This window comes from Blennius ocellaris (genome assembly GCF_963422515.1).
Source record: "Blennius ocellaris genome assembly, contig: SCAFFOLD_92, whole genome shotgun sequence".
NCBI lineage: Eukaryota > Metazoa > Chordata > Actinopteri > Blenniiformes > Blenniidae > Blennius > Blennius ocellaris.
Genome location: NW_027662099.1, coordinates 153,426 through 165,993, shown reverse-complemented (window position 1 = coordinate 165,993; position 12,568 = coordinate 153,426). Strand labels below are relative to the sequence as shown.

Sequence of the window (12,568 nt, the reverse complement as noted above, 5' to 3'; positions counted from 1 at the left end):
TAGCCGGAAAGCGCCGAAAAAGCTGCAGGATTTGATATTTGAATGGTGACGAACGGGTGAAGATTGCCAGAGTTTTAGCGATTCGAAAAACGTCCAGAATAAACAGAAACAGAATCTCAAGAGTGTGAATGTCTTGAAGTGGAGTTCTCAGAGAGAAGTGGATGTTCAAAAATCCAACCTGAATAAAGTATAAAAGCCACAAAGTACTAAAATGCTTCTTTGCCGCCGTCTGCAGGTCAGGACCGCGTCCTGGAGTGGCCCTACAGCACATCCCTGGGCGACATGGAGGAGCCGTCGCCCAGCCAGGGCGAGATCTACAACAGGGAGTCGGAGTATTCGGACAACGGGCAACGGGAGAACAGCATTTCTCCGTACTTCCACGAACCCCAGAACCCCGACCGAGACCTGGGGACGCGCAGGAGTCCGCTGCCGCCTCCCCTTCCCCCCGCCGCCCGGCACACGCCTCAAGACTCGCCTCGTAGCGCCAAAGTGTCGTTCATATTCGGGGGGAACCCGACGTTAAACAAACCGAAGAGTCTGGGCTACGACAGACTGTCGGAGAGTCCCGAGGTGCCGGAGCACAGACCCATCTACCTGCACAACAACTCCGACTTTCCGCAACAGGACAAGGCGCCGTTTCAGTTCGGCGGTCTCGCTCACGTCTACAGCAACATCATCACCAAGGAGGGCGGCGAGGAGCCGCTGCTGAGGGACTTGTTCTACCGCGACACGACGGACGACGCCGAGGACGACGACGACGCCTCCTGCGAGGAGGACTCCACGGGGGGCACGCCCGTTGGGGACGACCGGCCGGGCGGAGATCGGGGGACGGGGCTACCCACGACCGCCGGCAAGGCCACCTTCCTCAAGATTTCCGGCTCGACCGATGACATCATCGACCTGACGTCGCTGCCCCCGCCGGAGGGGGACGGCGGCGTCGACGAGGACGAGGACGACACGCTGCTCCAGACGCTCAACCTCGCCATCGCGGCGCCGCCGCCGGGCTTCCGGGACGGCTCTGACGAGGACGCGGCGTCGGAGGGGAGGCGCCGAGGCACGCGGGGAAGCGACGACATCCCGGTGTCGCTGATCGACGCCGTACCGACACACGGCGGGGGGGAGGGGAGCGCCGGAGGGGAGGGACGGCTGGAGAATGCGGTGATGAATACTCTACAAGCACTGGAGGCTCTGTCGGTGTCCGAACAGAGACCTCCCCCGCCACCGCCACCTCCGCCCGGCACTCACAATCCAGGTCTGTCCAACACCAATGCCTGTTGTCTGTCTTTTATTTGTTTGTATTGAATTTAAGTCGACCTAACGGTTGACAAATAACTGTTTTCTGGTTTCATTCAGGTCTTTGGAAGTTGAACAAATAGGCTCACAGATCATTTTATTTTCCATCATCTAGCTTTCGTTTTGACCTTCTTTCTCCAGAAGTAGCACTAAAGCCACTGATATAACTGGCTTTTTGGGTTAATTTATCAAAAATATTCCTGTATGTACACATAAATCACCAGTTGACATTTACCTATATCTTTTACCTTGTAGGTGTTTACACATCTCATGGCCTTAGTCCAGAGTCGTCCTCTGATTCCGGCAATGAGACCAACTCCTCAGAGATGACTGAAATCTCTGAACTAGCTGCTACTCACAGGCTCAGCGAGAGTCACATGCGACTACTTGTTGCCACAAGGGAAGGATACCAACCTTTGCTTGAGGAGAAAACCGAGTTTCCTGTGTCGCCTTGTACAGGAGGAACAGCGCAGAAGAAGCCCCGCAGTCCAACGCGGCACCTCCAGCCTCCGGCGGTGCCTCCAAGACGAAGCCCCCGGCTGGACACGGCGTCGTCGCGTCCGGAGAGCCTGGAGGTGAGGCCACAGGCAAACTTCTCCGCCACTCTGCAGCGTCCCAGCTCCACCACGCCGGGTGGAAAGCACCACAGGAAGTCCGCAGACTCCAGAGGAAAGTACAACACCTTTAGCACGCGGGAGGGACACCGAGGTGAGATCGCCGGCAGCCGCGGCCACCTCAATTTGGACCAGCGCACTTCGTTTTGCGAGCGAGATGAACCTCAGAGAAGGCAGAATAGCTTTTTGTCCGAGAATTCAGTCGGCGAGGGCCTCGCCATGAACAGCCTCCCCCGCGACCATCACAGGAACCTCCACCCTTCGTCCTCAATGTCCGATCGCCTTTTGGATGTGGCAGAGAACTGCGGCGCCGAAGTTGTCGAGCAAGATGAACACCTCTTGGTGGCGTCCTTGTTGTCCCCGGCCAAGAAGTCCAGCTCTGACCAAGGGTCGGATATCCAAAGTGACCATCAGCCGATTTCGAGGCAACAGAGTGTCGCGCGGCTATGTGAGTACCATCTCGCGAAGAGGATTTCAAGTTTGCAAGGGGAAGTCCACAGTTCGCTGCAGGGCTCCCTGTGCTCCTCACTGGACGCCGGCGGCAGCACAAACAGTAGTGCCTGCGCGACTCCGACGGACTCGCCGCTCGGTCAAGGAGCAGTCAAGTCCAAGCATCACCATTTGCAAAAGCATCCACTTTCTAGCTCCTCCTCGTCGTTGCTCAGGGGGCTAAACTACGAAGACGCCAAAAGCGGCGTCCCTTTCGGCGTCCCTGGCCAGAGCACTCAGGGAAAAGACCTCCACCCTCACGCCGACCCTGCGCTCCTCCGGAAAATGCTGCCCAACATTCACCACCCCGGTTCCGGGTCGGAACAAGGTCGACCTTTGTCCTCCACACCCTCGAAGCATAAAGAACCTACAGGAAGTGCCGGTAAGAGGCTGCACAATGACCTGCATGCCAAACAACAGGCCTGTCTCAAGGGGCTGAGCCAAAAGGAAGGCAGTGAGGCCTACCGGCAACTGATCAACTATCTAACGGTCAGCCAGATGCATCAGGGAGGGAAGCTGCACAGCGCAGGTATGGGCGGGGCGGTGAAGAAAGACACCAGGCGATTCATCACCAGCAACCCTCAGCTTGTTGAAATGGTTAAGAACAGGGGGAATACAATTGCTCGCTGTCCGTGTATGCCTTCTTCCATATCATCCCCATTCCTCAGCCCAAATGTAGTCAACCCCAATGCAGCCGCCTTGCAGATGGCGAATAAAAACCCGTGTTCATACCACTCGGCCACGCTTCCCGCCAAGCTGAAGAGAAGCCCCGACACGCATTCTGAACGACTGAACGACCATCTGGATTTCGGACAAGCCACTGCGGAGAGGCGGAGCTCCTTCTCCGGCTTGGAGAGTGAGCTGGAGAGGAGCGGTATGGACCCAGAGCACTTCCTGGCCCTGTACAGAAGAGAGGATCGTAATGGTGGACTCGCGACGGGTGGAAACCGTGACGGTGGCGGAACCGCCAGCCGCCCTCCGCCTCGGTCGAGAAGCCAACCCAGCGGAACCACGGACGACTGGTTCAGAACAGAGCCGAGGGCAAAAAACGCGGTGCGCCAGTCTTCCCACCCTCACCCGAACGACCCTCTTTGCTTTTCCGCCGCTCCGAGTGCGAGTGGCCAGCGAGCGGACCTCAACACCATCTCACTCGGAAGGGGAGACCACCCTTCCGCTTTCATCAGGCAGGTGTCGACCAACGCGAGAGCTTACGTGACCTCTCCCACGCCCAACCTGCAGTCGGCACCTCCTCCACCCCCTCCCCCGCTGCCCCCCCCGTCGTTGCCCCTCCCCACCCAAGCCAACAGTAGCTCTAGCAACTCAGGATGCCCACAGGACTTCTTACATCCCGTTCAGTCCCGGCAAAATCACAACCACACCCACGCCTCCAGCCCGAGCCTGCCATTGACCGACCCCTTTTGCAATAGCTTGCAGCGGGGCCGGGAGCTCAAGCGCAGCTCCAGCAACGTGACCGCCGGTTCTGGCAGCGTGGAGGTTCTGTTCGACAAGCCCACCCGGAGCCGGAGCCAGCAGCCCCTTTCGCCATCGATGCCCCAGCAAGGCGACACTAAGGTCCAGCGGAGACCGAACAGGAAGCGCCTCTCCAAGAGCTACTCTCAAGGCTCTGTAGCTAGCCACACGACATGCTGGTCCACCGGCAGCAGGGTGGACAGCAGAAGGGCGTCCGTGGCATTTCCTTTACAGAAAGACGCCAAACACGCGAAGGGCCCTCAGAAACTGGACACCAGTCCCTGGAGGTGCAACGGGCCCTTCAGCTACTGCTTCTTCAAGCGGAAAAGCGAGGGGGAAGAGGACGACGTTGAGTGGGAGAGGCCCCGGCGGAGCCGCGGCGGAAACGACGCCGACCCCGACGGGGCGCCGGGCCCGCCGCCCTGCGACGCCACGCTGGACGCCGCCGGGGAGCAGCTGTACGGCGAGGTGCTCAACAACATGAGCTTCAGCGACCGCCTGGCGAGGATCAACGCGCTCAAGGACCACATGTACGGCTTCCCCTCCGGCTTCGCCGACGTCCGCCGCGACGCCAGCGAGCTCATCGCGCTGGTGAGGTCCAGCGTGGGCCGCTGCGACCGCGGCGTCCAGATGCCGACGCAGGACGCGTCGCAGTACAAGCAGCTCCTCGCCGTGGAGTCGAAGGAGCTGGGCCGGGCGTGCCGGAGGATGGCGCAGGCCCACGCCACCCCCGAGGAGATGCTGCTGGCCGTGACGTGCAGCTTCCAGGTGCTGTGCTGCCTCTGCGAGGCCTGCATGTGTCTGGTGAGGGGGCTCGGCGCCGCCGCCTCGCGCCAGCAGAGGGAGGTCGTGGCCAAGGTGGACGAGGTGGTCATGAACTACATCTGCCTGCTCAGGGCGGCGGAGGCCGCCACGGTGGGGGCGCCCGGGGAGCACAGTATGAAAGCCCTGGTACGCCACTCCAGCACCATGTCGGCTATCGCTAACGCACTCACCCGCTCCCTTAAAACGCTGCTTAGCAAGTAGAGGCTACTCCTCGTGCTCCATAGTGTGGCCTACGCAGTCAGTGGATAGCTGTCTCGAAGCTTTCAGGTCGACTGGAATAGTCCTAGAATTATTATTTTTTTCTTTTTCATACAATATCTTCAATGTCCTCCGTAATGACAAGTTTAGACTAGCATCCAAGCTAAATACCATGCTAAAAGACTGTTCTTGCTTGTATAATGTATATCTACAAAGCCATACTGTCACAGACCTTTATAATATATATATGTACCTAGTAGATAATATACCCTTTTACCTGTGCATTATGTAACTTATTTTAATATGTATATAATGTACATAGATACAATAGAAATCTATTATTTGAAGTAGCAATTTTAAAAGCCATTAAGCGTTCAGCTTGATTTGCTGTATCAGTGTGCAGATTCACTTTTAAGTTCAATCAGTTCATGAAGTGCAGTTTTCACGACTGATAATTATACCTGCAATAATAGTAATAATTATCACGGTACTAAAGCTGTAGAGGTGTAAGGACGGGTAAAAGTATGTCTACACGATGGAATTTCTCATAAAGTGAACTGATTTCTTGCAATATAATGTCGTCTTTCCTTTTTTTTTTTTTTTGAAATTGTTACCATTTGTTAGAAACATACAAGGACACCAAAATTGCTCTGCGTTCGCTTTATGACCCACAAACTAGATTTTTTTATCCCCCGCCGTAGCCGATAGGCCCCGAAGGGGGATCTTGAAACAGTCTCCGTACGTCCGTACGTCCGTCCATTCAAACGTTTCTACTTATATTTCGGCAACCCCTGGGCCCACAGTGACCAAACTTCACATGTGGATACATCTCAGAGGGGGAAGGGATACTATGGTGACCTTGACCTAATTTGCATATTAAGTAGGTCACAGGGTCACGAAGTGCTTAAAAACACATTTTGGGCTCTGGAGGCCTAGGTTTTTGAGCTAGGGCTCTGAAATGTTATACACACATGATACACACTCCAGGGATAACCTCCAGTACACCAAGTGACCTGACCTTGACCTTGAAGATTGGTAGGGTCTGAAGTTTGCTCGTCATGGTTGCACAATACATGTATTTTCATATAAACATTTCTCCTCATTTCTCAGCAGTTCCTGGGCCCACAGTCACCAAACTTCACACATGGACACTCCACCTGGGGAGAAGGGGCACCATGGTGACCATGACCTCATTTGCATATCAGGTCACAGGGTCACTAAGTAGCATAAAAACACCTTTTGGGCTCTGGAGACGTATTTTGACATAGCTTATGAAGAAGGCCTTTCAGATTCTACATAATGATCTACTAGGACCCATGGAACACCCGCTAGTATACCAAGTGTGCTGCCTTAGAGCTGGCTTTGTGAGAAAATAGAAAGCCCTCCGGCGGGGGATTAGCCCAGCAACGGCTTTCTTGTTTTAAACTACCTTACCCTGAGTTGAAGGAATAAAATCTACACTAGTGTGAGATAATCAATTTAAAATTGGACGGATGTGTCACGTTAACCACTGTGTTGATTATTATCTGGATCTTATATCTTTTTAAACTTTTTGTGCTTGGGTCATTTCACATCGTGTGTCCAGACGCAGTCAAGAGGAACTTGTTTTCATGATTTTTTTTTTTTATTATTTTCATCCACCAACCTATTAAAACACATTTTACAGATACTTTGTCTGATTCTCTGTTTGTCTGGATGGAATGCAGGGATGTTTGAGAAATTATGTTTTAAACCTCTGAAGGATGAAAGCCTTTTTTTAAAAATACAGTATATATAACTTAAACCGATACATATTAGAACTATATTTCTTTGTTTTCTGCTTTTATGATCCACCAGAGGGCTATAAAGTCGATCAAAAGTGCAGTATGTAAGGTGTTATATATTAGAGAACACAGCAAAAAGTTGTCTTTTTTACTTATACAGACTTTTCCATTACTTTTTCATACAATTTTTTCCTTTTAATATGATTTTTTAACTTATTTTTCTAACTTTTCCATATTAATGCTAATATTAATACATATTAGAACTATTTTTCTTTGTTTTCTGTGCATATATTCTGCTTTTATTATCCACCAGAGGGCTAATGGAAGAGCAGTCTATAAAAAGTGCAGTATGTAAGGTGTTATATATTAGAGAACACAGCAAAAAGGTTTTTTTTTTTTTACTTATACAGACTTTTCCATAACTTTTTCACATGATTTTTAAACTTATTTTTCTAACTTTTTGAGCAATTACTCAGGATTCTTCCCTTTTTATTCTGACCTCTTAGTATTATTCAGACTTTTTTTTAAACATTTTATTCTGACTTTCTTATTACTCAGACTTTTTTCTCATTATTCAGGTTGTTTTCTCACAATATTTTCACTTTTTAAAATGAATACAAACTTGTTTTCCTTATTCAGAGTTCCGTTCCTCATGATACTGTATTTCTTTTTCATATTCTGACTTGTCTTTACCACATAATGCTGATTATCCTTGTCAGAGTGTCGATGAACTGATGACCTTATGACCTTATGACCTTGTGACCTTGTGACCCTGCAGCCCTGAACTGAACATCAAAGGTGAGGAGATGATTGGATTATCAGAGAAGTGACTCATAGACGTAAGGAAGGTCAATATTGAAGACAGGCTTTGTAACAAGGAACATCAAAGACTTGTAAGTGGGTGCTTTTATGTGGAGATTGATGAACATGCAAGCTCAGCACAATTTAGATTTTTAAGTTTTATAATTGTGTAGTTTTTTTGTTTAAACATAAGAAAAGTGTGGATGTGTGTGTGCGTGTCTTTCGTTGTGTGTGTGCCGGTGGATGTGTGTCATTTTGTGCATGGGTCTGAGTTTGTGTGTTCTATCGTGTGTGTGTGTTTGTCTCTGTGTGTGCATGTGTGTCTGTGTGAGTGTGTATGTGTGTCTGTCGTGTGTGTGTTTGTCTGTGTGTGCATGTGTGTCTGTGTGAGTGTGTATGTGTGTCTATCTATTTGTGTTTGTTAGTGTGTGTGTGTGTGTGTGTGTGTGTGTGTGGCTGCATGACTGTGTTTGTGTGTATCTGTGTTGTTTTGTGTGTGTTTGTGTCTGTTTAGCATTGGTCTGTGTGCATGTGTGTCCATGTGAGTGTGTATGTGTTTGTCTATCATTTGTGTGCGTGTCTGTGTGAGTGTGTACGTGTGTCTGTCTGTTTGTGTGTGTGTGTGTATGTGTGTGGCTGCATGGCTGTGTTTGTGTGTATCTGTTGTTTTGTGTGTGTTTAGCATTGGTGTGTGTGTGTGTGGCTGCCTGACTGTGTGTGTATCTGTGTTGTTTTGTGTGTGTTTGTGTCTGTTTAGCATTGGTGTGTGTGCACATGTGTTCATGTGAGTGTGTATGTGTCTATCATTTGTGTGTGTGTCTGTGTGAGTGTGTAGGTGTGTCTATCTGTTTGTGTTTGTGTGTGTGTTTGCGTGTGTGTGTGCATGCGCATGACTGTTTGTGTGTATCTGTGTTGTTTTGTGTGTTTGTGTCTGTTTAGCATTGGTGTGTGTGTGCATGTGTGTCCATGTGAGTGTGTATGTGTGTGTCTATCATTTGTGTGCGTGTCTGTGTGAGTGTGTATGTGTGTCTGTCTGTTTGTGTGTGTGTGTGTGTGTGTGTGGCTGCATGGCTGTGTTTGTGTGTATCTGTTGTTTTGTGTGTGTTTAGCATTGGTGTGTGTGCACATGTGTTCATGTGAGTGTGTATGTGTCTATCATTTGTGTGTGTGTCTGTGTGAGTGTGTAGGTGTGTCTGTCTGTTTGTGTTTGCGTGTGTGTTTGCGTGTGTGTGTGCGTGCGCATGACTGTTTGTGTGTATCTGTGTTGTTTTGTGTGTTTGTGTCTGTTTAGCATTGGTATGAGTGTTCATGTGAGTGTGTATGTGTTTGTCTATCATTTGTGTGTGTGTCTGTCAGTGTGAGTGTGTAGGTGTGTCTATCTGTTTGTGTGTGTGTGTGTGTGTCTGCATGACTGTGTTTGTGTGTATCCGTGTTGTTTTGTGTGTGTTTGTGTCTGTTTAGCATTGGTGTGTGTGTGTGTGTGTGTGTCTGTGTGTGTGTGTGTGTGTCTGCATGACTGTGTTTGTGTGTATCAGTGTTGTTTTGTGTGTGTTTGTGTCTGTTTAGCATTGGTCTGTGTGCATGTGTGTTCATGTGAGTGTGCATGTGTGTGTGTGTGTGCATGTGTGTCCATGTGAGTGTGTATGCGTGTCTGCATGACTGTGTTTGTGTGTATCAGTGTTGTTTTGTGTGTGTGTGTGTGTGTGTGTGTGTGTGTGTGTGTGTGTGTGTGTGTGTGTGTGTGTGTGTGTGTGTGTCTCAATGACTGTGTGTGTATCTTTGTTGTTTTGTGTCCGTTTAGCATTGGTCTGTGTGTGTGTGTGTTTATGTGAGTGTGTATGTGTTTGTCTATCATTTGTGTGTGTGTCTGTGTGAGTGTGTGTGTGTGTGTGTGTGTGTGTGTCTGCATGACTGTGTTTGTGTGTATCAGTGTTGTTTTGTGTGTGTTTGTGTCTGTTTAGCATTGGTGTGTGTGTGTGTGTGTGTGTGTGTGTGTGTGTGTGTGTGTGTGTGTGTGTGTGTGTTTACGGGTATCTGTTCGTTTGTGTCTGTCTGGCTTTGTGTGCGTTAGCGCGCGCGCGTGCGCGTTACGTGCATGGCGTGCCCACTTGTCCCCTCAGCAGCGTGCATACCCCCCCCCCCCCCCCACCCCCCCTCCCCCTCCCACCGTCGCCTCATTTGCATACCAGGCGCCCGCCGGACGCGTGCGGTGACGCTCCTCCAATCAGAGCGCGGCTCGTGCAAAGCGGATCCGCCCGCGCGGCAACTCGTCGCGCGCGCCTCTCTCCTCCAGCAAACAAAAGTTTCCCTCCGCGTTTCTCCCTGCGCCTCCTGAACGCCGCTCTCCTCAACCCGCGAGGTTTAACTCCTTTAAAAGTCTCCTTCTCCTCCACCGCCTTGTGAAGGAGCCGCACAGTTTGACGGCGCTAAAAACCGGGGGGGGGGGACTATTTTTTTTTTTTTTTTTTTTTTTTGTGTGTGTGTTTCCCTCCGGTGGGATTTAAACTTCTGCTAACAGCTAGCAGCGGCTAATTACTCGGATTTAAACGGAACGATGGCCGCCGTGTGCCAGCGGAGGCGAGTCCTGGTGGAAATCCCCGCCCCGCAGCCCAAGATAGCAGGTAAGGACAAACTCCGAATGGGACTTTTATGCTAGTTTTGAGGCAGTTGTTGAGGACATGCTATCATGCTAGCGTGCTAACGTGGGGGTCCAGACTGACGGGTGTCTCGCGCAGGTCGCATGAGGAGGTCGTACCTAGAAGCCCTGAGCCCTCGCCTGACTCCGTGTCCTCTCCCGAGGGCCAGGACCTCCAGACGAGCTCAGTCCGGTGAGTTTTAACCAACATGTGAGTGTTAAATCTGATCACATCAGCCTCTCATATCGCCGTTGTCTCTCTCTGTTCAGTGGAGCTGACCATGGGGGGGGTGTGTGACGACAAGACCCCCCTGAACACGCAGCAGCTCGTGCAGCTCATCAGATCTCTCATCCTGGTGGAGCAGGTACAGTCACTTCATCGTCATCATAATAATAATTATAATAGAATCTGAACAGTTTACAGTGGCAAATGCATGATAGTGTGAAGAGAGAGAGTGGGAGCACAGATGAAATGTTTGAGAAAAGTTTAAAGCTGAGGGTTTAAAACAAAGTTGATTAAAAAACGTTTTTAAAAAAAGTTGCACAATTTTCCAAAAATTGCACACTTTTCAAAAAATTGCACTTTTCCCAAAAATTACACACTTTTCAAAAAGTTACAAGAGTTTCAAAAAGTTGAAACAGTTGAAAAAGGGTCAAAACAGTTGAAAAAGGGGAACAAGTTTCAAAAAGTTGAAACAGTAGAAAAAGTTGAAAAAGTGTCAAACAATAGAAAAAGTTGAAAAAGTGTCAAACAGTAGAAAAAGTTGAAAAAGTGTCAAACAGTTGAAAAACTTTTTCAACTGTTTTTTTTTTTCTTTTTCAACTTTTTGAAACTTCAACTTTTTCCAACTTGGAAAAAGTTGAAGTTTCAAAAAGTTGAAACAGTTGAAAAATTTGAAAAAGTGTGAGTTGAAAAAGTTTCAAAAAGTTGAACAAGTTTCAAAACGTTGACACAGTTGATAAAGTTGAACTGTTTAAAAGCTGAATGGTTGAAATCGGTTAAAATTTGAAGAAGTTCTAGGTAGTAAAAAATGTCTCCATCCGTTATCATTGGAAAAAAGTTGCACAAAAGTTGAGATATTTTAAAAAGTTGAAGAGATTTGAAAAAGTTGAAACATAGCCGGAAAGTGCCAAAACGGCTGCACGATTTGACATTTGAATGGTTGCAAACGGGTGAAGATTGCCAGAGTTTAAGCGATTTGAAAAACGTCCAGAATAAACAGAATAATAAAGATTTGAATCTCGAGTGTGAATGCCATGTATTCACACTAATAATAGAATCTGATCAGTTAACAGTGGCAAATGCATGGTAGTGTGAATGCTGCTGGCAAACTAATGCTTTGTCCTGCCGGCCCGTCTCTGGTCTGGAGTGACAGTTTAAGAAAGAGTTTAAAGACTGGCAGTTTAAAAAAGGCGGAGAGGAGATGAAGAAGAGGGTGAAGAGCACAGATGAAATGTTTGAGAAAAGTTTAAAGCTGAGCAAACAAAGTTGATTAAATAACGTTTTTAAAAAAAGTTGCACAATTTTCAAAAAATTGCACTTTTCCAAAAATTGCACGATTTTCAAAAAGTTACAAGAGTTTCAAAAAGTTGGAACAGTTGAAAAAGTGTCTAAAAAGTTTTTAAAAAGTGTCAAAACAGTTGAACAAGTTTCAAAAAGTTGAACAAGTTTCAAAAAGTTGAACAACTGTCAAACAGTTGAAAAAGTTGAACTTTCAAAAGGTTGAAACAGTTGAAAAATTTGAAAAAGTGTGAGTTGAAAAGGTTTCAAAAAGTTGAGCAAGTTTCAAAACGTTGATAAAGTTGAACTGTTTAAAAGTTGAATGGTTGAAATCGGCTAAGATTGTGAAACACTTTGGATGAGGATGTCATTCACCTTAATCATACGTACTGTGATGATTTGGAAACTGACTTCGTGAAGAGTACAATCTGATTATTTAGTGGTTTAAATGTGTTGGATTTGTCCGTTCCAACTCTGCTTTCTCATGAAGTCGGTTTCCCATTGGAGGATGACATTCACCTTAATCATACTTCCTGTGATGATTTGGAAACTGATGAGGACAATCTGATTATTTAGTGGTTTAAATGTGTTGGATTTGTCCGTTCCAACTCTGCTTCCTCATGAAGTCGGTTTCCCATTGGAGGAGGATGTCATTCCCCTTAATCATACATCCTGTGTGATTTGGAAACTGACTTCGTGAAGAGTACAATCTGACTTTCGTGGTTTAAATGTGTTGGATTTGTCCGTTCCAACTCTGCTTTCTCATGAAGTCGGTTTCCCATTGGAGGATGACATTCACCTTAATCATACGAACTGTGATGATTTGGAAACTGACTTCGTGAAGAGTACAATCTGACTATTTCGTGGTTTAAATGTGTTGGATTTGTCCGTTCCAACTCTGCTTTCTCATGAAGTCGGTTTCCCATTGGAGGAGGATGCCATTCACCTTAATCATATGTACTGTGATGATTTGGAAACT

At 48.0% G+C, this 12,568-nt stretch overlaps 1 protein-coding gene across 1 annotated transcript; it reads left to right on the top strand.

The window, feature by feature from the left end:
- Window positions 1–235: 235 nt before the first annotated feature.
- On the top strand, window positions 236–4,892 carry LOC308148295 (uncharacterized protein; the record flags this gene model as incomplete). Its single annotated transcript, XM_080521741.1, has 2 exons — window positions 236–1,252; window positions 1,549–4,892. Coding segments are annotated over 2 exons (4,361 nt in total), but the record flags the coding sequence as incomplete, so codon positions are not given.
- Window positions 4,893–12,568: the final 7,676 nt, after the last annotated feature.